At 29.4% G+C, this 27,821-nt stretch overlaps 1 protein-coding gene and 2 non-coding genes across 8 annotated transcripts; all 3 read right to left on the bottom strand.

Annotated features, from left to right (window-relative positions):
* Positions 1-758: 758 nt before the first annotated feature.
* On the bottom strand, positions 759-27,717 carry LOC119599971 (abhydrolase domain-containing protein 2). Of its 6 annotated transcripts, none has more exons than XM_037949949.1 (7): positions 27,301-27,717; positions 26,623-26,894; positions 6,568-6,737; positions 3,602-3,769; positions 3,281-3,467; positions 2,861-3,210; positions 759-1,367 (listed from the first exon to the last, which is right to left on the bottom strand). In XM_037949949.1, the coding sequence occupies exons 2-7, from the start codon at positions 26,775-26,777 to the stop codon at positions 1,186-1,188; spliced, it is 1,212 nt and encodes a 403-aa protein (XP_037805877.1). In that variant the 5' UTR covers positions 26,778-26,894; positions 27,301-27,717; the 3' UTR covers positions 759-1,185. The 6 variants fall into 6 exon arrangements, with proteins under 6 accessions (XP_037805877.1, XP_037805875.1, XP_037805879.1 ...); XM_037949947.1 differs by having other exon boundaries at positions 27,332-27,716; XM_037949951.1 differs by having other exon boundaries at positions 27,521-27,716.
* On the bottom strand, positions 1,475-1,556 carry Trnas-aga. The gene has a single exon. It is a non-coding gene; the product is annotated as a tRNA-Ser (tRNA).
* Positions 2,605-2,686, bottom strand: Trnas-aga. Its single transcript has one exon. It is a non-coding gene; the product is annotated as a tRNA-Ser (tRNA).
* Positions 27,718-27,821: the final 104 nt, after the last annotated feature.

The raw sequence follows: 27,821 nt of genomic DNA, 5'->3' as shown, positions 1-27,821 counted from the left end.
TAGTATCTATCTAGTATGCAAATTTTGTATTGAAATTTTCCAAAACTAATAAAATTTTAACCAACTAGCAAACTTGCAAATCAGGATTACGTTTCTATTAAGAATTTTTAAATCTGTTTATTAGTCTACTATTGTTTTTCATTATTTGGACATTTCTAATAAAATTTAAAAAAAAAAAACTAGCAAACGAACATTAAATTTATTTCAATTTCCGTTGTTTCTTTAAACTATTATGCATTTTTATTTTATAAAATACACACACGCACACACTCACAATCGTTTGTATTTTTGTTTTATTAAATACCTAAAATACATTTAATTCCAAAAAAAAAATCGTAAATATTAGTTGCTGTTATTATTATTGTTTATATTATTTTATGTAAAAAATATTTTGAAAAAATTAACAAAACTATTTAATTTTAATTAATTTTAACACGTGAAAAGCAGTTATTTTTTTATATTATAAAAAGTACAAAAAATTTTAGTGTTTTTTTATTTGTTTAAATCTAAATTAAAATTAACAATATTATAATAAACAAATAAATATAAAGTAATATTTTTTTATAAATTAGTTGTTTTATTAAACCTAAAATTTATGTTTTAAATACACACAAATTTATAAAAATAATAAAAAAAAAAACAATTAAAAAATAAAAAAAAGAATGTTTATAATTCATTAAGTTAAACATGTAAATATTTCAAAAAAGTTTAAATATTTTTAATTTTATTTAGCATAAAATGCAGACTGTTGTTGTTGTTTTTTTTTTCAGTTTATATTTTGTAAAGTTATTGAATATTTTTAATATCTAAAAATCGTTTTTTGTCAAAATTAGTTTTCATAAAACACAATTTTGTTAATAAAGTTTTTGTTTTTTGGTTACTTCCTCTACATAACAATACGTTTTTGTTCCTTTTATGTCCTTTCTTCTCTTAAAGCACAATACATACTATTGGTAATTTATTTTGTTTTGTTGTAATAACTATGTTGTGTATAATTTAAGTGTGTTTATTATTTTAAGTTTATTGTTTATAAAATGTGTGCTTTTGTTGTAAATGTTATTTTATCAGTTTTAATATAAATTAAATTTTTTATTAAAAAAAACTATTTAATATATTCTAATATTTTCCCTTAAATGTTGTTTTGTATTTTTACAAATAAAGCTAAATATATTTTTGTAAGCTCTTTTAATGCGTTGCTGAGATCTGATGTTTTGTGGGATTTATGTGGATCATAAATAATGCTCCAATCATTGATATTAATGTACGATCTAACCAGGTAACAGGATTGGGATATATAAGACCACCTTCATAGAAACCTAAATGACCACCATGGGCCAATTCGACATAACAAGTCTTGTGACGAGATGCTGAAAATAGAAAAGATAAAATAAGTTTATATTAAAATTGTTATTAATTATAAAAATAATATTTAAAAATTTAAAGAAATTAAACTAAAAATATAAAAACAACTTCTCGCAGTCGGTAGGATTCGAACCTACGCTCCCAGAGGGAATCTGATTTCTAGTCAGACGCCTTAACCGCTCGGCCACGACTGCTTGTTAATTTATTTCGCCTAAGTTGAAACATCTACAACTAATTTGTTTAACCGCTACAAACACACATATACTATATGATGTATTTCCGCTTTGACAAAATTGCCATATGTTGAAAATTTATACGCATGTAGTTTAAAACCCGATTCGGTTTGCGTTAAACTCTTCAAACAGTTTTAATAGTAGAATTTTAGAATAAATAAATTCTTTAAAAGTCATATCGACAAAAAAGTAGAGTTTAGTTCTACTACCACTTCTTTAGTTCTAGTCTTGTTTTAGTCTAGTTCTAGTTCAGTGCAACGTTTATGTATTTCTCGAATTCATTAAAAAAATATTATAAAGTTTATGATCGTATTGTATAAAACGGGGTATTTATGTATATACAAGGAAGTAAAATATTTCTTGGAAAATGTAATTGTCTAAGTTTAAAAATAAAATAACTGTCATAGTTATTTAAACTTTTGTCAGTTCTAGTTCAGTTGTAGTTCAGTTCTAGTTCAGTTCCAGTTCAGTTCCAGTTCAGTTCTAGTTCAGTTCTAGTTCAGTTCTAGTTCAGTTCTAGTTCAGTTCTAGTTCAGTTCTAGTTCAGTTCTAGTTCAGTTCTAGTTCAGTTCTAGTTCAGTTCTAGTTCAGTTCTAGTTCAGTTCTAGTTCAGTTCTAGTTCAGTTCTAGTTCAGTTCTAGTTCAGTTCTAGTTCAGTTCTAGTTCAGTTCTAGTTCAGTTCTAGTTCAGTTCTAGTTCAGTTCTAGTTCAGTTCTAGTTCAGTTCTAGTTCAGTTCTAGTTCAGTTCTAGTTCAGTTCTAGTTCAGTTCTAGTTCAGTTCTAGTTCAGTTCTAGTTCAGTTCTAGTTCAGTTCTAGTTCAGTTCTAGTTCAGTTCTAGTTCAGTTCTAGTTCAGTTCTAGTTCAGTTCTAGTTCAGTTCTAGTTCAGTTCTAGTTCTAGTTCAGTTCTAGTTCAGTTCTAGTTCAGTTCTAGTTCAGTTCTATTTTAGTTCTATACAATACAAAAGAAATCCCTATTTGTTTTTTATACAAAAAGCATTGTTAATATTCGCAGTCGGTAGGATTCGAACCTACGCTCCCAGAGGGAATCTGATTTCTAGTCAGACGCCTTAACCACTCGGCCACGACTGCTCATAGCGGCCGTTGACATGGCAACAAATTTGCAAATTTGAATATTTAGCAACAACAAAAATAATAAATACACATTTAAATGAAAAATTAATTACAACTACAAAAGTATATCTTATCAATCTTTATCAGTTAACCGACCACACGGGTTGACAACAAATATATGCAGATACATACCGGCAAAATTCTTAATGGGCGGCAATAAATCTTCTGGTACTAAGGGATCGTCTTTGGCATTTATAAATATCATTGGTTTTTCAATTTTATCAAAATAGTGTAAAGAGGAACTCCATCTGTAAAGGTCAGTTGTTGTGGGGAAATTATGAACACGTCTTGTATATGCCTCATCCAGTTCAGGCAGTGTGGCGGCTGCAATTATTTCACGCTCATTTAAGTTATGACGCTGGCGTGTCTCCTCCGACAGGAGGACGTGACGATGTTTTAAAATGATATTTTTCATATTTTCAGTCATTATGTATAAATAGAAACGACGGAAATTTTGCCAATTTAGTAGCCATTTGGTGCCTCTGTAAATAAATATCACAAAGAAGATTAATACATAAATAATTGTTTAGAACTCACTTTAAATATACTTACTCTTCGGCATTATAGCCCTGGCATATTGAAATACCACCAATGATATTTTGTGGTTTTCTCTTGTCACTTTCGCCCATATATTTGGTAACCAAATTACCACCCAAACTAAAGCCCACCGCAACAATATGTGTATCTCTATATTTTTCCGTTAGATTCTCAATCATTGTGGAATAGTCATCAGTATGACCTTGAAATTTAATGAAATTATTAAAGTTTAAATGTCAGTTTAATTGATTTGTGTTTTGTTCTCTCTCATTGATACTTTTTCTAAATCAATTTGAAAATGCAACAGTGATAATTGAATTGTATAGAACTACTTACCATATGTGAATATTCTCGAGGCGGTGACTTGGACACTATTTAAGGCACCAATATGATTAAGGACTGCACAACGATAGCCATGACATTGTGCATAGTGAACGAATGTGCGTATATAAACACTTTCCGAGGAATTGCCAATACCAGGACATATGGCTACGGTGATGTCATCTAAAATAATGAAAAAAAAAACATACAATGATTTTTTATATTTACATAAAAATGCTATATAATTGTTAAAGTGCTTTTACATTTAAGGAAATAGGAAGTTCAAGGTTATAGCTTTCTTTGAACATTGTTATAACAGAAATAACCGAAAAGTTATATTTTTGATATGTGTATTAGAGGGTGGTTCATTTCAATTAGCGACCCTTGAATTTTTGCAAATTATATGAAAATTCTAATAATTTTTAACACTAAATGTATAAAAGCCAAGTTTATAAGCTGTGAAACAGACAATTTACAAATAAAATAAAAAAACATACAAAATACCCTAATTTAAATTGGCTTATAGTTAAAAACCATTAAAAATCAATATACAAATGTATGTATTTGTTCATATTAAATATAAATTAATAATTAAAGTAAAATTGGTAACAAATATATACAATGTACTATTTTTTTAAAACGTGTATGAATGCAAAATCGATTAGTTAATAAACAATGAAAAAACAAAACAAAAATAAATTTAAGTTCAATTCTAGTTCAGTTCTAGTTCAGTTCTAGTTCAGTTCTAGTTCAGTTCTAGTTCAGTTCTAGTTCAGTTCTAGTTCAGTTCTAGTTCAGTTCTAGTTCAGTTCTAGTTCAGTTCTAGTTCAGTTCTAGTTCAGTTCTAGTTCAGTTCTAGTTCAGTTCTAGTTCAGTTCTAGTTCAGTTCTAGTTCAGTTCTAGTTCAGTCTAGTTCAGTTCTAGTTCAGTTCTAGTTCAGTTCTAGTTCAGTTCTAGTTCAGTTCTAGTTCAGTTCTAGTTCAGTTCTAGTTCAGTTCTAGTTCAGTTCTAGTTCAGTTCTAGTTCAGTTCTAGTTCAGTTCTAGTTCAGTTCTAGTTCAGTTCTAGTTCAGTTCTAGTTCAGTTCTAGTTCAGTTCTAGTTCAGTTCTAGTTCAGTTCTAGTTCAGTTCTAGTTCAGTTCTAGTTCAGTTCTAGTTCAGTTCTAGTTCAGTTCTAGTTCAGTTCTAGTTCAGTTCTAGTTCAGTTCTAGTTCAGTTCTAGTTCAGTTCTAGTTCAGTTCTAGTTCAGTTCTAGTTCAGTTCTAGTTCAGTTCTAGTTCAGTTCTAGTTCAGTTCTAGTTCAGTTCTAGTTCAGTTCTAGTTCAGTTCTAGTTCAGTTCTAGTTCAGTTCTAGTTCAGTTCTAGTTCAGTTCTAGTTCAGTTTAGTTCTAGTTCAGTTCAGTTCTAGTTCAGTTCTAGTTCAGTTCTAGTTTCAGTTCTAGTTCAGTTCTAGTTCAGTTCTAGTTCAGTTCTAGTTCAGTTCTAGTTCAGTTCTAGTTCAGTAGTTCAGTTCTAGTTCAGTTCTAGTTCAGTTCTAGTTCAGTTCTAGTTCAGTTCTAGTTCAGTTCTAGTTCTAGTTCAGTCTAGTTCAGTTCTAGTTCAGTTCTAGTTCAGTTCTAGTTCGTTCTAGTTCAGTTCTAGTTCAGTTCTAGTTCAGTTCTAGTTCAGTTCTAGTTCAGTTCTAGTTCAGTTCTAGTTCAGTTCCTCGTCAGTTCTAGTTCAGTTTCTAGTTCAGTTCTAGTTCAGTTCTAGTTCAGTTCTAGTTCAGTTCTAGTTCAGTTCTAGTTCAGTTCTAGTTCAGTTCTAGTTCAGTTCTAGTTCAGTTCTAGTTCAGTTTCTAGTTCAGTTCTAGTTCAGTTTAGTTCAGTTCTAGTTCAGTTCTAGTTCAGTTCTAGTTCAGTTAGTTCAGTTCTAGTTCAGTTCTAGTTCAGTTCTAGTTCAGTTCTAGTTCAGTTCTAGTTCAGTTCTAGTCAGTTCAGTCAGTTCTAGTTTTTCAGTTCTAGTTCAGTTTTCTAGTTCAGTCTAGTTCAGTTCTAGTTCAGTTTCTAGTTCAGTTCTAGGTATTTCTAGTGTCAGTTCTAGTTCAGTTCTAGTTCAGTTCTGAGTTCAGTTCTAGTTCAGTTTTCTAGTTCAGTTCTAGTTCAGTTCTAGTTCAGTTCTAGTTCAGTTCTAGTTCAGTTCTAGTTCCGTTCTAGTTCAGTTCTATTTTCAGTTCTAGTTCAGCTTCTAGTTCAGTTCTAGTTCAGTTCTAGTTCAGTTTCTAGTTCAGTTCTAGTTCAAGTTCTAGTTCAGTTCTAGTTCTAGTAGTTCTAGTACAGTCTAGTTCCAGTTCTAGTTTCAGTTCTAGTTCAGTTCTAGTTCAGTTCTAGTTCAATTTTCATTTCCCCAGGTTCTAGTTCCAGTTCTAGTTCAGTTCTAGTTCAGTTCTAGTTCGTTCAGTCGTTCTAGTTCGTTCTAGTTCAGTTCTAGTTCAGTTTCTAGTTCAGTTCTAGTTCAGTTCTAGTTCAGTTCTAGTTCAGTTCTAGTTCAGTTCTAGTTCAGTTCTAGTTCAGTTCTAGTTCAGTTCTAGTTCAGTTCTAGTTCAGTTCTAGTTCAGTTCAGTTCTAGTTCAGTTCTAGTTCAGTTCTAGTTCAGTTTTAGTTCAGTTCTGGTTCAGTTCTAGTTCAGTTCTAGTTCAGTTCTAGTTCAGTTCTAGTTCAGTTCTAGTTCAGTTCTAGTTCAGTTCTAGTTCAGTTCTAGTTCAGTTTTAGTTCAGTTCTAGTTCAGTTCTATTTAGCATGTTTTCCATTACTACATTGGAATTATTCAACTAACGTAATATCGGTTACAAATATAAAAAGTTTGACTTATTTATTAAAAAATCGATTAATCATATCAAAACCAAAAAGGGTGAAACAAAAAGATTTCTGTAAGATAAGGAAATTCCCACATACGCAGTTAAAATATTTAAAGCAAAAACAAAACTAAAAAAACAAAACTCACCTTCAAATTCTTTTAGAGGTTGATACAAATCATACGTTAATGTAGAACCATCTTCCAGGGATAAGTAAACACGTTCGCCTAACGGCCAAGGGCATTTAACGCGTCCCACAATACTATGCAGGACAGTTTGTACATGACCACTAAAACCCCACAAGCGTGTTGGTATGTAGCTGAAATAGTAAATTAAAAAAAAAAAAACAAATTGATATAAAATTTAAATATTGTGGGAAAGTTAAAAACAAAATACACTTGTATCATACATATTTAATAGTAAAACAGCAGTTTAAGTTCCACTCCTTACCCATACAATGAGTTACAACTACAACAACAAGAATATAAACTATTAAATAAAGTTAATTTGTGTTTAAGGACATTTACGGTAAGCTTTACAAATCCAACCAAGTTATCTTTACGATGTCATGTGGTATTGAAATATTTACTAGTATATTATGTTTGTATGTATTTCATGTACTATCAACAAGTTAAACGCATTTATACTGTCCGTCAGTTAGTCAGTAATTTTCTAAATCTATTAAACTTTATTTGGCAATTATTTGGTGTTCAGTACAAACATGTGATTTAAATTTTTAATGCGAAAATAAAAAAAAAAATGTCATTTGAAAAATGAATAAACGTTAATCATTGTATCAAAAGACACGCAAACTTGCCAACCCTAAAGTTAAACAAATAAGAATGTATTGTCGGACATGGCCGACTATATGATACCCTACACTCACTGGTGTGAGAATTATATTTTAACCTTAATTTTGAAATATTTTTATACTTATGTCATATGAGACCCGATCATTACGAAAACCAGCAGGGAGTATTATTTAGACTTACATAAAACTAAGTTGAACCCACTTTATTAGAGATACTAGCAAATTTAACATTATTGTGTATTATTATAAGCTTCAAAGTCCTATTCGGTTGTATGTGGGCTAGGTGAAAAAATGAACCGATTTCAACCGTCCCTGGATCAAGAGAAGAGTATTTGCTAAATTTCATAAAATTTTCTTCAAAATTGCGACTTGCAGATTGCTCTGAGTCGATACTATAATTTAAGGCGGAATAGGAAAGGTGTATATATATGTGCGCACAAACGCATAATACCCTCCCCATAATAGTGGTGTAGGGTATAAAAAAGAACATGTGTGACTTTTGTCTTTAAGTTGATAAAAGTTTTGCAAGACTACCTATAAAGTTGACATCTGTTAAATGATTTGAATAAATTGTATGTTACATACAAAGCAAAAAAATCAATAATTAGTACTTCCGTTTGGTAGAAGATGGTTATATTATGTGGGGTTTTAATCTAACTATGAAGGCAAATAATTGTGCGTGTATATATTTAGCAGTCAGTTTTAAGTTCTCAAAAGTCGAAACTTTCATAGGATTCTCTTCAAAATACATATTAAGATCTGTCACTGTCAAGTATTACAAAATATAATAAAACTAAATAAATAGGTAAAATCAATTAAAAATGTTCATACAAAAGCACTGAAATCTTTGATCGTGTTGCTACCATTATTATACCCTCCACCACCATCAGTGGTGATAGAGGGTATATATAACTTTGTCATTCCGTGTGTAACACCAAGAAATATTCATCTGAGACCCAACAAAGTATATATATTCTGGGTCCTTATCAAATTCTGAGTCGATTTAGCTATGTCCGTCTGTCCGTCTGTCCGTCTGTCTGTGTAAAACACGCTCACGATAAAACGAAGCAATGCAGTTTAACCAAATTCACCCAAAATGTTCTTCATTTTCCTAAGTTGTTTGGTATTGCAAATGGGCAAAATCGGTTCACACCGGGAAAAGTTATGAATCAAAATTTAAAACAACCTCGGAAAAAAATAAGCATTTTTTACACATTCTGATGTAGTTTTCTCGAAAACTATGCAAGATAATTCCATGGAAATCACCACACATTCGTTTCTGCACAAGATCTTGATCCCTGCTGAAAATTACCAGAATCGGTCCACAATTTCATATACCTCCCATACAAAAGTACATATTCCCGGAAAATGGGTTTTTTGTTAATAACTTCCGCCACAATGTCGATATCTTCACAAAATTTTACAAATTAATATCTTATGTCAATAGAATTCTTTCAGAAGAAAAATTTTATGGATCGGTCCATAATTGGACATAGCTCCCATACAAGGTCCCCTCCAGAAAATCACTTAAACGCGCATAACTCATTACTAAATTAAGATATCCAAATAAAATTTGGTACAAGTATTGCCCATATGCATAGAAATATTACTGTAAAATTTTTTTCCGATCGGTCCAAAATTGGTCATAGCTCCCATACAAGGTCCCCTCCCGAAAATCACTTAAACGCGCTTAACTCATAACTTAATTAAGATATCCATATAAAATTTGGTACAAATATTACTCATATGCATAGAAATATTGTTGTGAAATTTTTTTCCGATCGGTCCATAATTGATCATAGCTCCCATACAAGGTCCCCTTCCGAAAATCACTTAAACGCGCATAACTCATTACTAAATTAAGATATCCAAATAAAATTTGGTGTAAGTATTGCCCATATGCATAGAAATATTACTGTGAAAGTTTTTTCCGATCGGTCCATAATTGGTCATAGCTCCCATACAAGGTCCCCTCCCGAAAATCACTTAAACGCGCATAACTCAGTACTAAATTAAGATATCCATATAAAATTTGGTATAAGTATTGCCCATATGCATAGAAATATTACTGTGATATTTTTTTACGATCGGTCCATAATTGGTCATAGCTCCCACACAAGGTCCCCTCCCGAAAATCACTTAAACGCGCTTAACTCATAACTAAATTAAGACATCCATATAAAATTTGGTACAAATATTACTCATATGCACAGAAATTTTGTTGTGAAATTTTTTTCCGATCGGTCCATAATTGATCATAGCTCCCATACAAGGTCCCCTCCCGAAAATCACTTAAACGCGCATAACTCATTACTAAATTAAGATATCCAAATAAAATTTGGTGTAAGTAATGCCCATATACATAGAAATATTACTGTGAAAGTTTTTTCCGATCTGTCCATAATTGGTCATAGCTCCCATACAAGGTCCCCTCCCGAAAATCACTTAAACGCGCTTAACTCATAACTAAATTAAGATATCCATATAAAATTTGGTACAAATATTACTCATATGCACAGAAATTTTGTTGTGAAATTTTTTTCCGATCGGTCCATAATTGATCATAGCTCCCATACAAGGTCCCCTCCCGAAAATCACTTAAACGCGCATAACTCATTACTAAATTCAGATATCCATATAAAATTTGGTACAAGTATTGCCCATATGCATAGAAATATTACTGTGAAATTTTTTTCGATCGGTCCATAATTGGTCATAGCTCCCATACAAGGTCCCCTCCCGAAAATCACTTAAACGCGCATAACTCATTACGTAATTAAGATACCCATATGGCACAAATATTACTCATATGCACAGAAATATTACAGATAATTTTTTTTCCGATCGGTCCATAGCTCCCATACAAGGTCCCCTCCCGAAAATCGCTTAAACGCACATAACTCATTACTAAATTAAGATATCCATATAAAGTTTGGCAAAAATATTGCTCATATACAGTGAAATATTACTGTGAAATTGTTTTCTTATCGATCCATAATTGATCATAGCTCCCATACAAGGTCCCTTTCAGAAAAACACTTAAAGGCACATAACTCATTACCAAATAATGATATAAATAAATATTATTTTTGTTCATAAATACTATTTTGTAATGCAAAAAGCACTTAATGTTATTTCAAAAATTTTTCACGATCGGTCTATATTTGGTCATATCTCTCATACTAGGTCCTGCCCCTAAAAGCGCTTTAACGGTATTTAACTATTTGCATTATCAATTTGTGTAGAACAAAATTATATATATGTATGTATTTTGAAAATCCTTAAATCTTTCACACACATGCATACATGCAAATACTAAATATCGCTAAAGCATATCTTAGGGCGCTATTAAAAATTTAAAAGAAAGTGGCGTTTCTAATGTTCAATAAATCTTGGAATTGTAGTAGATTTAAGCTGTTTAAATATTGGGATTTTTCTATTTAAGACATGAGAAAATTTATTTCTACAAATATTTTATTAATTAGAAATGTATTAATACAAAAGTTGCTGGTGGAGGGTATTTAAGATTCGGCTCAGCCGAATATAGCACTCTAACTTGTTTCATTTATTAATGGTGGATATATAACATTTCGCACTGCTAAATATATCACATTCTTACTTCTTAAATAATAGTTTATTGTTTCATGCCTTAATGCACAAAGTATAAATAAATCCATTTTTAAATAATTCAGTATTTTACTTTTCATTTCTTTTCTTTAAATGTATTAATTAAGGTTTGTGTCATTAATCAAGCAAATATTTTGATTTAAATTAGAAATTAATCCCAATTAGTTTGATTAATTGCTTTTTGAAAATGAAATATAAATGAAAATTTAATTATGCAAATGTTAAATTCAAAATGGAAAAGTGCGAATGGTATGAAGTGGAGCTTACAAAATTATTCACACCTTTAACAGTGTTCTATTTCGATTAATAGGGTTTTTTTCGTAATGAAAACACATTTCCACTAAATAATTTTCCGACCCCTAATAGATAGGGAAGTCGATTTGATGGTGGTCCGTATGTATAAATCGAAGTAATTTACGTGAACACTTGCTCTGATTGCGTTATTTCACAGTGGTATCGTGAGCTGTTAGACGACTCACCACCGCCCCTTTGAGCCTTACGAAAAACCCGCAGTGGCAGTTTTTGTAAATGGTTCCGCCGGTCCAAACACATTGCTCATGCAAACATTTGCTACCCCGTTGCGTAACTTTCGAAATGCAAAAACATCACTTGAGTTTACAACCACGTAGATGACATAGCAAACCCTGAACATACCCTATACCCAAGGAAGAGAAACTCAATGATGACACTTATATAAGATACCGTACATATGTACATTAAACCAAGCACACTTCTCATTAATCCGACATATTTATTGAGAAAAACAACCAACACTCTTATTCTAGGTATAAGGGCATTCTAAGTGGGTATACACCTTTATTCTGCATGTCATACATTTAACACCAAGCCATTCTCAACGCTTTAGCCCGAAGTTACTCCTCTGAGGATATCTGTTGCCTTTTTCGACAACATTACCTTATCCCGAGGTATATATTAGGGTGATCGAATCGATTTTTCAACCGGTTTTAAAACCGGTTTTTTCTGCTTTACCAGTGTCGGTTTTTTCTTAATGTTGATTTTTCGAATATCGAATAACCCGGTTTTTTCACTTTTTAAAAACCGGTTTCGAATACTTTTATTTGCTTTGTATTCAAAGATTATTTAAATGAAATTTTTAAGTAAATAATAATACAGTCCGTCTAAATTTTAAAAATATTCGAGTCGAGGAACTAGAGTATATTTTTCTAAAGCTCCTTTGGTTAAATTTTTTTGATTTTCCTAATTAATTAAAAAATTTATTTGTAAAATTGATAACTGTTTGATAAAATTTTATCAATCTTAAGATTATATTCCAATTAATTTACGTCTGAAATTTTATGGAAGTGTTGGAATGCCTATGCAAATTTCCTAAACAGGGCTTTTAAAATAAGATAGGATTACATAGTACCTTATGTTTAACAGAAGTGTCCCACTTTTTTCCAGTTTTTTTATATTAAAGAAATAATGTAAATCAGACGACTAGATCTAAAGTTATAATCTTTTAAACTGTTAAAAATCATTTCGGTCCATGTTTTATTAATCAAATTTAAACATAAACATAAAGTTTTTCAAATTAAAATATATATTTTTATTTATAATGAAAAACCGGTTAACCGGTTTTTTCTGAATTTGAAAAATATCAACCGGTTTTTTTTAAATGTCAACTATTCGAACTATTCGAAAACCGGTTTTTGGAAAATGTCGAATAATCGATCACCCTAGTATATATACAGCCACCACTTGTACACTGAAGAGACCTTTCCAGTTAACGGGTTTTACCCCAGATCAAATCATTGCAAGGAAAGGCCGCGGATACATTTTACACCTCCAGTTAACTGTCCCTGCAGACTAGAGGTACTGCTAACGCCTCTTTTCCACCGGATTATAATCACACCAAAATGGGGGGAAGTTGAAATCAATTTTCTGATGACCCCAGATATCTCTGGAATCTAAATCTAAATTATTCTTTCACAGATTTTTGCTAGAATTTTAATATTGAAAACAAAATCGGTTATTAAATAACGAAGTTTAAACCATGATCTTTCCTAAATTTTGAATATATTTCGTCGACAAAACAAATATTATCCGAAAGTTTTTTCCCCCGAATGAACAGTGGAACTAATACAACTACATACATTCCATGTACTGCTTAGAGTATTTTTCTAATCGGTTCTAAGCAACCTTAAATTTCATAAAATTCTTACACACTCAATTAAATACAAAAATAATACACTTGTTTATTTCTAAAATGTTTCGTTCTATATAACAAGAAATAGACAAGACAAAGGAAGTAAGTTTTTGCTACCAAAGCAATTTTATTTAATATGATTACAACTATAAAACACAAGTATATACTACTTCAAAATATGATTTAATTTCTTGGAAAATATTAACTAAAACGTAAAAAATACTTTATTATATTACGTAGAATAAAAAACTTGGCAACAAAACCAATGTAATATGTATCCTTCAGTTATATACTTATTACATTTTATATTTTATTGAACTCAAGGCAGTACTTTAATCCTTCGCCGCCAGAAAAATCATATATAGAGAAAAAAAAAAGGTCAAGGCAAACAAGAAACATAGCAGAGTTCAATATACATATTACATGATTTCTCATCTAAGAGTCAAGAACACCAGCAACCAAAAACTTGTTACACTTTTTGTAATCTTTTATAGAGAAATGTTAATACAGTAAAATCTCGAAATAACATATTTTGTATATTTCGAAAAGTATGTATTTTCAATTTCATTAACATTAAATGAATATAAATAAGAATAAGTAATATTTCCTGTAATTAATTTATCTTATCGAGTATCTACTGTCGATTTTTTTTTTAAATCATATTCATAGTTACTCTGTATTCAACACATGAATTGTGTGAATGTCCTTTACAGGATAACCACATTATGTATATGAATTTGTGAATAATTTTTACAATGTCATTCATTTATTATATATTTTCCGTTAAATGTTTATGGCAAATTTTCATTTGAATGTTACCATTATAATTAAGATGTTAACATATAATAAATACTTTTTAATATGAATTTTCAAAGTATTATTTATTGTATAAATTAACATATGAAATGACAGAGTGTTTAACAAATAATTTGTAAAATCTTAGAAATTCTAATTTAATCATTTAATTATTCTAGAACACATACTTCATTAAATGAAGAGGTTTGTTAATAGAAAAAATAGAGAATTAAGAAAATGTGTTTTAACTTATAAAAGGCAAAGGATGGCAAGACGTCTAATTAAGTTTATATGGCAACGACGATATACAGCTAATTCAAAACATGTTACTGCTACTACCTATTTTATTCGATTTGCAATTCCTGAATATAATTTTGCGACGCTGTTATATATGAACTCACATATCCAAACCTTTCAAATAACCAACAATTTCTTTCCATAAATATCGGAGAGGTGATCAAACCTGCAGGAATACCAAGATTATATACATATGTTGAATATATCGGAGATGAGACCAGACGCTCAAAAAAAAAAACTACTTGTTATCGGAAGATGCTTAATAAAGCTCAAAAGTGTGTTTCTCTTGGTATTACTGTCTTTCAAGCAGAGATCATAGCGATCTGAAAAGCGACGGAATTGATGCGGAAACATATTGATCTAGGGTCGGTTGTGTGAATTTAAGTCGATAGTGAAGCTATTCTTAGCATACGGTACATTAGCTTCTGATTGTCGAATACTATTAGGGAAATTATGAGACTTTTTACAATAAGACTGTGTTGGAAATCGGGGCGCACGAAATAGGTATATTATGTTCGAATCTTGATATAGATGGCAGGGAATGGAGGTCAAAAACGACATCTGCCCCTATTATTAGCATACGATACATTCGCTTCTGATTGTCGAATATTATTAGGGAAATTATGAGACTTTTTACAATAAGACTGTGTTGGAAATCGGGGCGCACGAAATAGGTACATTATGTTCGAATCTTGATATAGATGACAGGGAATGGAGGTTAAAAACGCCATCTGTCACTATTATAGGCTGATATTAGAGAGAATCCGTGACATCATCAACCAGTCCTGGAATAGTGACCAACAATTGAAGTAAGGGCTACCAAAATACTTATAATACTGGAAAACGAAGTCTAAGGATTCTGACAAGGATCCAAACGGAGCATTACTCAATTAGGTGGGATATTAATATACGGTACTGTTACAGGTTATGCGAAAATGCAGAGGAACTAAGATAGGATCGAGCATATAATATGTCGTTCTCCTAAAATACAGAATCTCAGGATAAAATGAGTAGCAAATAGGTTACATGACGAACTGGGAGAATTTGAGGTCTATCAGGTTTTATCAGGGAAATTAGTAATTTCTTCGGCTGGGTTTTATAGGGGGACTTAGATTCTCTCACATTTCTTTCTTTAGAACATCGACTTGATAAAGCTTCTGGATTGGAACTCCTTAGAGATCGACCTGTTTCATTCCTCTCTCCTCTTAATTTATGTCCTTTTTGTTTTTTTATATAATGTTTTGTTCTCTATCTTTGGATCTTCACTTTCTAAGAAGGGAGAAGGTTGTACCTTATTATGCAGCACAATCTTTCTTAACCTAAACTTAAACACAAGTACAGAGAACTTTCGTTGTAACGAATCTAAAGGGGATCGAAAAAATACTTCGTTATAGAGAATGATTCGTTATAAATATGTATGTATCAGTGAAAATTATATTTCTATTTCTCTATAAACAGGGGTTCTCAGCAACAAGTTCGTTATATGGAGTTATTCATGAGGACAACTTCCAAAATCTACAAAACTTGTTTGAATGTTTGATAAGAGAATTTGAAATAAAGTTTAAACAAAGGGACCGTCTTTCGCCCACGTCCAAAAATATATTCCCAAAAATTGATCTGAAAAGAGCATTACAAGGAGTTTAAGAAGCCTGCAATCTAAGAATTACATTCATAAATTTGTATTTTTGGAGTTTTGGAAATTTTTTACACCAATTTTCTCAGATTTTTACATTAATCAAAAGTTAAATACATACATTTCTCAGGTGTTCCATGGTGTATAAAAAGATGAGTTTATATTCAAAATAAAAACAACGAAAAAAAGTTTGTGAATCTCTGACATAGTATATTACTCATCCACAACACAAAATATACTCGTGTTAACAACAAAACAACTGGTTTTATAAAATACTACTCTATTATTACTTTTTGGTATACAAAGTCCAAGTCTTGATATTTATTTGCTAATATTTTTGTTAGATAAAAATAAATATTTTAAACAATTAAGAAAGTTCTTTGAATTCTAAGTATTCGCATATATGATAAATAAACAATAAATAAAATGTTTGTTTATAACAGGAAAAATTTTCTTTTTTTTTTAATTCATTTGCCAATCAATAATATTTCGTTATCTAAACTTTTTTATTTGTATCATAACTATAATGATAAGTATTTTAAATAAATGAAATGTCTACAGTAATGGGACTATTATTTGCAAAAAACTAAATTATAAAAAAATATTACGCCATAATTACGAAAAAGAAAGGCGGCATTAGTTTGTGTGTGTGTTTTATTGCCAAAATTATATTAAAGGCATTTACTTACATTAATTTAATACTACTTTTTTTAAGTACTTTAACTATAAATAATATTTATATACAAAAAAAAACTAACAGGTGTCGGTTTATTAATTTCATTACTTTAATGAAGGAATAGTTTTAGTTTATTGACATTATGATTGAATGTCAGATTGTTGAAATACCAAAAGAGCTTTAATTTAATAAAACGCAATAAATATTTTAGTTTTTGTAATAATTTACAAGTAATTTTGTAACAAAGAATTGTAAAAACTAGTACTGAAGGGAAATAAATGTTTGTAAATAAATCACAATTAGATTTTATGTTTTCTGGTTAAAAGCATTAGTCCGTTTTTAGGTAATTTTTGAACATAAATGAAATATGGATCATCTTGCCTTCAACAGACGGACTGATGGACATAGCTAGATCGTATTATGGGGTCCATGGCCGAAATTTCGATAGCTTAAAAAATATTTTTTTTAGATTTTAATAAAATCATTTTATCGAATTCATTAGCTATAAGGATTCCGAAAATTGTGAAAATTACAAAAGAAATGACACTTTCCACTAAGGTGAAGGGTATAAAAAATAAATAGTTCTTCTACACAATAAAAAAAACACTTATCTTTAAGTGAATCCCCTATTACATTGTCATGAATCACTAGTATAAATACTTGTTGTGCAAAAAATAAATCATTGGTTTATTGCAAAATAAATAAATGAAACAGCCACAAAATATTATAACAATATTTTAAATAATTGTCTTTCGAAATACACCCACAAGATGAATTATAAATATATTTTATAATATAATTATTTAAACTTAAACTTGAAAAAAATTGCAACGCAAAGGACTGTTAAGTGGAATATTTTTTCAAATAAATGTCAATAAAAACTATAATAATTTCTAAATATTTAATAGAATTCTAGAAGCGGAAGAAAAAGAAGATTTAATTCATGTTTTATGGCATAATATGCATATTTTGAAAATAATTTTTAATTATTAAACCTGTTTTAAAATTTCTTAGACTTGATGTCGTTTGCAATAAATAAAAAAACAAACTTGTTAATGAATTCCTTCAATTTATATTTTTAGTATAACAAATCAAAAAAAAAACTTTCCTATGATTGATTTAATATTATAGCATTAGTAATATTTCTATAGAAGATAGCTCAAGTATAAATTTATTATTTAACTGATAATAGAACTGTTTATTAAAAAAGTCTGATTATTTCATTATTAGGAAGGGATATTTGTTTGATATACTTGATATTTCTTATCAAAAATTTCTATCGATTATATTTAAAATATTTTCTATAAAGTGTTAATAAATTTAGTTAATTGTTAAACAGAATACCGTTTTATTTTGAAATAGAAGTAAAATTATAGAAGTTACTAAAGGAAAATATTATTCTACTGCTATAAATAATAATAAGTAATAAAAATATATGTAAATATTTAAAACTATTTATTAATAAATACAAAAACTAAAAATAATTTTTGAAAACATAATTATTTTTATTATACTAATTTCTATACATACATATAAGACTCATTTGTAATTTGAACAATTCTTAAATTAAATCTATTACAAATATGTATACAACATTATCAGAATATTTCTATCGATTAATTAATGTGATACATTACGGTGAATGAGAGCCATTACTATTATTTTATTTTAATAAAAAAAAATAATTAGATGACGTCATAAATGTTTCACCCTAAGTCTAGTCATAATTAAAGTGGACATGGAATGTTATTACACCATCAAAGGTGAACGTGTGAATGAATTAACCAGTACGATTCAAAAGTTTTCTTGAATTGTTATAAACATTCACATGAAATGATCTTGAACTAGAACTGAACTACAACTGAACTAGAACTTAACTAAAACTGAACTAGAACTGAACTAGAACTGAACTAGAACTGAACTAGAACTGAACTAGAACTGAACTAGAACTGAACTAGAACTGAACTAGAACTGAACTAGAACTGAACTAGAACTGAACTAGAACTGAACTAGAACTGAACTAGAACTGAACTAGAACTGAACTAGAACTGAACTAGAACTGAACTAGAACTGAACTAGAACTGAACTAGAACTGAACTAGAACTGAACTAGAACTGAACTAGAACTGAACTAGAACTGAACTAGAACTGAACTAGAACTGAACTAGAACTGAACTAGAACTGAACTAGAACTGAACTAGAACTGAACTAGAACTGAACTAGAACTGAACTAGAACTGAACTAGAACTGAACTAGAACTGAACTAGAACTGAACTAGAACTGAACTAGAACTGAACTAGAACTGAACTAGAACTGAACTAGAACTGAACTAGAACTGAACTAGAACTGAACTAGAACTGAACTAGAACTGAACTAGAACTGAACTAGAACTGAACTAGAACTGAACTAGAACTGAACTAGAACTGAACTAGAACTGAACTAGAACTGAACTAGAACTGAACTAGAACTGAACTAGAACTGAACTAGAACTGAACTAGAACTGAACTAGAACTGAACTAGAACTGAACTAGAACTGAACTAGAACTGAACTAGAACTGAACTAGAACTGAACTAGAACTGAACTAGAACTGAACTAGAACTGAACTAGAACTGAACTAGAACTGAACTAGAACTGAACTAGAACTGAACTAGAACTGAACTAGAACTGAACTAGAACTGAACTAGAACTGAACTAGAACTGAACTAGAACTGAACTAGAACTGAACTAGAACTGAACTAGAACTGAACTAGAACTGAACTAGAACTGAACTAGAACGACTAGAACTGAACTAGAACTGAACTAGAACTGAACTAGAACTGAACTAGAACTGAACTAGAACTGAACTAGAACTGAACTAGAACTGAACTAGAACTGAACTAGAACTGAACTAGAACTGAACTAGAACTGAACTAGAACTGAACTAGAACTGAACTAGAACTGAACTAGAACTGAACTAGAACTGAACTAGAACTGAACTAGAACTGAACTAGAACTGAACTAGAACTGAACTAGAACTGAACTAGAACTGAACTAGAACTGAACTAGAACTGAACTAGAACTGAACTAGAACTGAACTAGAACTGAACTAGAACTGAACTAGAACTGAACTAGAACTGAACTAGAATTGAACTAGAACTGAACTAGATTAACTGTTCTAATTTCAAGCACTAATGCATTTCGATGATTAACTTGCGCATACCTAGTTATGGTAATGACCTATAATGCTAAATAAATTTGTTAATACATTGTAAAATATTTCGATCACTCTTCAGCTTTTCATTTTCACTTTACTTGTTTCATTTTTCGCAATATGACTGAACTCATAAATTAAATCAATTTGCTACGTTTGGAAATAAAAATAAGTCAGTCACTTAGTAAAATGTGTATGTTTGTATGATATATCACACAAACATATCATACATAACATACAGACATATTTACATTTATAATAGAAAGTGTTTGTAAGCATAGATACAATTTGACTGATGTTTATATTAAAAGTTACTTAAGTACAATTTTCTTTACCAAGTTTAGCGAACCAAGTATTATTTTTTTCAAATATGTTAAACAATATTTCAAAGATTTAATGAATAATACTAATATAACCAGAAGTACAAATCTTTAAAGAACTCTTGTGCATTAAAAGATACTGAATAATAGATTAAAATATATGGCCACAATCGGTATTAGAAATTTAATAAAAAAAACCTTTGTTTTAAAGCTAACAAGTAAAACTTTTCAAAAAATAACATTCCTAAATTAATAATTATCTTAACCCTATACAAAACTTAACATATCCTACTTTTAAAATGGTTTATTTAAAATTAAAATATTGCGGATATAAAAGAACATATTTTTTCTACATTTTAGTACATTCACTTCATTTAAACTATTTACTGGCAAAAAAAAAGTATTTGTTCCCATTTCATTTTCACAATAGTGATAGTTGAGATCGTATTTCACAAAAAGAATACACACATTTCTAGCTATGTACGTGTGTACTTCTAGTATTTTATGAGAAAATACAATAAGCTTGAAAACTACTTTGTATATACAAAAATATGTATATTAGGGTCATAACTTCGATAATATTTTGGAAAATTTTAAATCGGTCCTATCCATTCCACACAGAGTGTAAAAAAGTACGTCGAAAAGTAGATCACCTTTTCTCGAGCGTCCCAAAAGTTTCCGCGGCTTAGATTTTTGCACAAAAATGACCCAAGAAAAATGTATTCGTTATTAAAATACCACTGGCTAGTAGTGATAGAGCCTAATATTGGTTATACCCTAATGTATATACTTTTATATTAAAATTTGTGTTGTTTGCCGGTATATTTAATAAGAGCTGATTGCTAAATCGTTTTAAATGACGTGAAATATTAAACATTTTTTTATTTTCGAATATCACGTGTTTAGGCAATCAAGAACTGCTTAAAGTTCTTTATATGCCAGTATCTATAAAGATATGGAAATCAATTTATAATGTGGTATCATTTTTCATACAAAATGTATGCTATTTTTGGTTTAAGTTTATGTTTTAAACTTAAATATATTCCAAAAGTGAAATATTTGAATCAAAACTTTTAAAAGTTTTTCAAATAACTTAAATCCTTTCACAGATACTTTTGTAAATTTTCTTTAAAACCTTCAAATATGACGTTATTTTTAAGTGATGCCTACATTGTGTAGCAAATAAACTGCAACACAGTTTTTTGCATATACAAATGAGTCATTATAAATATGTATGTACGTTTTCAAATCATGTAGATACTTTGTAAATGAAAACTAAAATTATTTAAACACGCTTTAAACTCATGAACTCCCTCTCTTTTTGCATTTAAGTAAATGTGTGTGTGTGTGTGTTCATAAAGAATTAGAAAAAAATGTGTATCTATAGAATTTTAAAAATAGCTAAATAAATAAAACGACTTTTTGATTTGCTTGAAGTATTTTGAGAGAAAAATTCAAAACAAAAGAAATAATAAGAATTGGTTTTCCATACACTATATTGGGAAATGTTTAAAATGAGCCCGATTGGAAGATGATTTTAAGATCAAATCTTCAACAATTCTATCAAACTAAATCTTCAACAATTCTATCAAACATCACTTCATTTTTAGAAAATAGACCTTATTCATAAAAGAATTTATATTTTATAAATTTTGTTGGAATTTTTTTTTTTTTTTTTTGTTTATGAATAAGGGGGAATAACTTTATTAAAAACAATTAACAGCTTTATTCGTTTAATAATTGAATTGCTATAAAATTTTAAAATTTTCACTGCATACCACTAACGAAATTCCCAGCAAAAAAAGTGTGGAAAAAGATGTACAATTTTCATCACAACTAGTAACCCGAAGTGCTTCAAATTCAGGTGAAAAACCTATGAATTTTACATTAACGTGACATTGGAGGGATGTTGTTCATTTTTGACAACTTTGAACTACATCTAATCTTATTTTTAGAAGCAGTAAAAATCCGATATTTGGATGTCAAAAATAAAACACATTCTCTTAATGACACGCTTATGTAAATTTCACTACTCTTTCACCAAATCTTGATGTACTTCAAATATGTTATTTGTAATGACTTTTCCACATCTCTTTCCTCACTTTTAACTGGGGTTTCATTTGTAAGGAAATATTTGGTTTATAAAAGTGAAAAATATGTAATCGCATTTTAAGATGTGATTAAGATGTAGTTTGTAAAGTATGACATCAATTATTTTTTGCTGGGAACTAGTAACCCGAAGTGCTTCAAATTCAGGTGAAAAACCTATGAATTTTACATTAGCGTGACATTGGAGGGATGTTGTTCATTTTTGACAACTTTGAACTACATCTAATCTTATCTTTAGAAGCTGTAAAAATCCGATATTTGTATGTCAAAAATAAACCACATTCTTTCAATGAAACGTTGATGTAAATTTCATTGGTTTTTCATCAAAATTTGAAGTACTTCGAATATGTTGTTTGTAGTGACTTTTCTACATCTCTTTTCTCATTTTTAACTGTGTTTTAATTTGTAAGTATATGTTTGGTTTATAAAAGCGAAAAGAATGCAATCGCATTTTTAGATGTGATTAAGATGTCGTTTGTAAAGTATGACATCAATTATTTTTTGCTGGGTTGTTCTACTGATTCTAAATTCCGCAAGATTTTAAAATAGTTACTTTAATATTTCATTAGGAATATTTTGTAACATAAGCATGTATTATTTATTTAAACTTTATTAATGAGCAAATAAATAAAATATATAAAAATGTGTAAATGAAATAAAATTTGAAAATTAAAACAAATGATCCAAAGTTTGGATTCCAAACATATAAAATTACTTGCAATTTGAAAAAAATATAAAATATACATTTTCCAATCTACTCATGTGTGATGATGAACTTAACTGTATAAAATAATACGCAGTACAATAATAGAATAATGAGAATAGAGTTGAGTTTATTTCATTCTTGCTATCATAAAAATATATTTTAATATGAATAATAAACATTTTAATGAGTTAACATCAATCTGTAGGGAGAAAATAGCGTGATTTTAAAATAAAAAGCTTATTAAATGCAAAAACATAGACAAAATGAAATTATTTAACAAAAATATTGACCCTATTACGAGTTTAAGATAATGGCAATAAGATTGCTTTGAAAAGAAATAATTTATGTGTATGTACATATAAAATAAAACGAACATTAGGGCAATACGGACATGGTTGCGGCATATTGATATTTAAAGAAAAAATCGTTATGTTATGTATGTCCCTAATATACAAACATACATTTACATTTGTATGTGTGGAGATGAACTGATTGAAATCATTTCAGAATTTATAACTAAAATCGTCAGAGTACAAGGTACAGATGAAAAATAAAAATTATCAATATAGAAACACTAGACAATAGCAAAAAAATGAATAATTAATACAAATCAAATGAAAATAATTACTTATTATACAATAGGTATAAATTAATTTGCAAAAAATAGAATATTCAAATTAAATTGTCATTAGACATATTCTATAAATACTTTTACCAAAGTATAACACTTTTACAATAAACTTTAAATGAAATAGATGTTTTTTATGAAGACAAATATATGCAAATGACATGTTAATGTTAAAATTAAACGTATAGATACCTACCATAAAAAAATATTTGACTTGTATATAGGGGACCTAATTTTTTAAATAAGATCGGTCAAGAACTCTTTGAGTTACAGTGCGTCAAGTTTTGGCATTTTTGTCAAATAGGTATTATTTCCCACCTATGTGACTTATTACATATTAGCAAAATTTGTCATAAATAGTTCAGATATGTAGTTATTTCTTCAATCTTACAGAAAAGTATTTAAAAATAAAAACAAGTAAGAAAGTATAGTCGGGCGTGGCCGACCACATGATACCCTATGAATATTAAATGTGATTTATTTTTCATAATAAAGCATTTATCTTCAATATTCCCTTGTTCCGATACATTTAAGCAATTTATGGATGAAAAACTAATTTTCTGAAAGAGGCTTTATATGGGGGCTAGGGGAAAATATGGACCAAGCCCGATAAAATTTTGTGAATATATTTATATTTACATAATATTTTATTGTGCTGAATTTCATCGCGATATTTGTGTTTATAAGTTAATTTGGGACATTCAAGTAATTTTCTGAAGGGGACTTTGTATGGGAGCTAGGGTCAAATGTGGCCCGATCTTTATGAAATTTGGCAGGGTCATCAAGACTTCTATAAAACTTAGTTGTGCCGTATTTGTCGATATATCTGTATATTTAACATAATTATGAGCTCAGAAGCCCTTTTCGGGGGGTTCTGTTCTATGGGGGCTAGGTGAAATAATGGACCGATTTTAACCATTTTCAATAGGGTCAAATTCCTATTGAAAATGTCCTTGGGTCAAATAAAACGTGCGTGCCAAATTTCATCCAATTATCTTGAAAATTGCGGCCTGTACCTTGCGCACAAGGTTTACATGGACAGCCAGCCAGCCATCGACTCAGAAAACGATTCTAAGCCGATTGGTATACATTAAGGTGGGTCTAGGACGAATATTTTTGTATGTTACAAACATCAGCACAAATATTTTTTTCTAAAATGGGCTTATTTATTTTCATTTAAAGGCTCAAATGAGCTCCGATTCAATTCGGAAAAGCTATTGCATATACATACATACATATACATACAGTGTCTCTCATAAGTATTCGAATTTAGGTAAACTATGAAAAGAAACCAAATTTAATAATATATTTTGTGTGGAAAATAAATAAATTAATTTGTTATATTGTCTAGATAGTCCTTATTTTTGATATCACGCTTTTTAAAACTTGAAAAATTTGCATTGATTTAAATTAATTGTGGTTTTAAAAAAAAGTCCATGAAATTGCCTCACAAAAGTATACGAATTTTTCCTGTATTTCATATTTGATCATATTATACGCAACACAAATTTTAGAATCGAATGGTTTTATGCTTAATATTGTTTTAAGGGGTTACTATCAACCACATGGATATATTTTTGACCCATTTGGTCCACAATTTTGGGAGATTTGTACCCTCTGTTAATGTAATATCATTAAAATGGCGATTTTTGGCTATATTTGTAATGTTTTCACCATTTTTTCAGAGATAAAACTAAAATTTAATATTGGAATTTAATAGAACCCATAGGGTATCTAAAAATTATATTTTTTGTTATAAGGATCTGTACTTAAACGTTCCAAGATGTATTTTTGGTATCGTTTTTCAGTTTCTAATTGAATTATCTGGATCATAAGTCCCTTTTCGTACCTCTAGGGACGATATTTTCCGACAAAGTTGTCTAGTGTATATTCATGCACATATTGGCACTAATGTATTTTAAATTTTCAATATATTATAGCGGTATACAACCCCAAAACATGCCTTAACAAAACGTCATCCTATATAGTAGATTTCAGTTTTTACTACTCGTAACTTTCACGCTTATGTTGCCCGTTACAATAACACTGTAAGTCCTAAATTTTGGTTTTAATTTGATCATAGTAAATAATATTTAAACACATATCAACATTTTTGATGTGATCATAATGATATCGTGCCATGCAGCATGGAGGCCATTGGTATATAAAAATAATGATTTTACTATTTTGAATGGTGCTTCTTCGAGGCATGTTTTGGAGTTGTACACTTCCACAACACATTGAAAACTTAAAATGTATAAAAGCTGATATCTAAAAGAATATATACCAGAAAACTTTCCCCGAAAATAGTTGATCCTAGTATTATAAAAATGGACTTAAGTTCCAATATATTGAATTAGCGACAGAAGAATGATCCGAATAATTTATCTTGGAACGTTCAAATACAGATTATTGTAACAAAAAATATTATTTTTAGATACCCAAGGGGTCTTTTAAGTCCCAATATCAAATTATCTGGAAAAAAGGAGAAAAATTTACAATTATGGAAAAAAATCGCCATTTTAATGATATTACATGAAAAGAGGGTACAAATTCCCCAAAATTGTGGACCAAATGGGCCAAAAATATATCCTTTCCGTGGATAGTAATGCCTTAAAACAATATTACGCATAAAAACCATTCGATTCTAAAATTTGTGTTGCGTATAATATGATCAAATATGAAATACAAGAAAAATTCGTATACTTTTGTGAAGCAATTTCATGGCCTTTTTTTTTAAAAACCACAATTAATATAAATCAATGCAAATTTGTCAAGTTTTAAAAAGCGTGATATCAAACATAAGGAATATCTAGACAATATAACAAATTAATTTATTTATTTTGCACACAAAATATATTATTAAATTTGGTTTCTTTTTATAGTTTACCCAAATTCGAATAATTATGAGAGACACTGTATGTATATAAATTCTATCCCGATGTCATTAATTCATGAGTTATTTACGATAAAGTGAATTTCGGATGTAGACTTTCTATGGATGATTTGGAACTCGCAGATATCTGGGGTTTTCTAAAAACTGTTTCAACATACCTACGGATAGATAGATGGAGATAGCTAAATCGACTCCGCTATCTATAAGTATTGTAGAAATGACAAACGTTATACCTATACTCTTCTCTCAAAAGTAAATGGTTACGAGTTATGTATATTAAAAACTTACGGCAATTAACCAATTGCTATTTATAGTGTTAGTATATAGAATAATAATATTCAATACTTACGGTTCCTTTAAAACTGGAGCAATCTTATATAGACAATCTAAAAACTGTTGATCCAGACACCAGACACTGGGTTTCAATGGTTGACTGTTGACGTTTAAAATGCGAAATAGAATGCAGAGTATAACCGCTATAGCGGTCAGGAATGCCGTCGACATGGCAGTTAAAGTTTGTACCAACTGTTGGCGTTCGAATGAGATAAATGGAAATTCAGCGGCAAATAGTTGTACGAAATTCTGTGGTGATGTCAATAATTGGTCATAGATATAAGAACACTGCAATATGGGATAATAAAGGAACAACATACAGGTGTTGGGATAAGGATTAAAATAAACAAAAAATATGTAATAAATAAGAATTGTAAAAAAGACAAATAAACGAAATTCAAGAAAAACACACGTACTAACAAAAAGAGGGACAAAACAAAAATTCGCAATAGGAAGCGTTTGAGGAAACCGGTTGGTAATTTGTGCAAAGTTTTGTTGATGAATATTTAAATTATTTGATTGGTTTGAATTTGGTTTTTATTCTATCTATCTTTCTTTTTTTTTTTTTTTTTTTTTTGTTTTTGAGTTAATTTGTATTAAATTTATTTTATTTGCTTTATAATACAATAATGCTTTTTTGCTTCGTTTTTTACTGTTTTTATTGCTTGTTTTCTATCATTTGTTTTGAATTTACTTTGTTTTTTTGCAAATTTGTTGTCACCTACTTTTCTTCTTGTCTACGTTGGTTTTGTTTTTGTATATTTTTTGTATGTATGTATCAACAAACTATGATGTATAAAGGCGTTTTTTTATTGTACTAGAAACTTCTTGAAGTTGTTAGAAAAAATCCGTCTTATTTGTTTAGAATTATCTAAATGTTTTTTGTTTAGATTTCTATTTAATTTTTTATATACTTAAAAATTTGAAATCCAAAAGTTTTACTTCAATCACTTAGTTTTTTTTTGTATCGTTTTTATTTTGACAACTTATTCAGTTTTCATTTATTTCGGTTTTTTCTTTTTCTATGTATATGTAAAAAAAAATATTGTATATTTAAAAAGGAGAATCACGTCCTTATTCGCTTAGTTCTGTTTTGTATCTGAATTTAATTCAAACTCGATGATAATGTTTTGTATCTTTTGTTTTGTTTTGCTATTCGTATGTAGTTCTTTTTCATAAGTGATGATAATTCAGCGATTTTCTTAAACAACGCAG

The sequence above is a fragment of the Lucilia sericata genome, unplaced genomic scaffold (assembly GCF_015586225.1).
Source record: "Lucilia sericata isolate MDLA Ls3-8-SP2 unplaced genomic scaffold, ASM1558622v1 Contig000098F_arrow, whole genome shotgun sequence".
Taxonomy (NCBI): domain Eukaryota; kingdom Metazoa; phylum Arthropoda; class Insecta; order Diptera; family Calliphoridae; genus Lucilia; species Lucilia sericata.
This window is presented reverse-complemented; position numbering and strand designations above follow the sequence as displayed.

Bases quoted from the DNA above. Each gene is read 5' to 3' on its own strand.
- LOC119599971 (XM_037949946.1), bottom strand. From the start codon at position 26,924: ATGTTGTTCCTTTATTATCCCATATTGCAGTGTTCTTATATCTATGAC. The intron at 6,738-26,622 runs GTAAGTATTGAA...TTACTATTTCAG, and splicing joins GCTCCAGTTTTAAAGGAACC to CTACATACCAACACGCTTGT. The intron at 3,770-6,567 runs GTGAGTTTTGTT...TCATTATTTTAG, and splicing joins ACCTCTAAAAGAATTTGAAG to ATGACATCACCGTAGCCATA.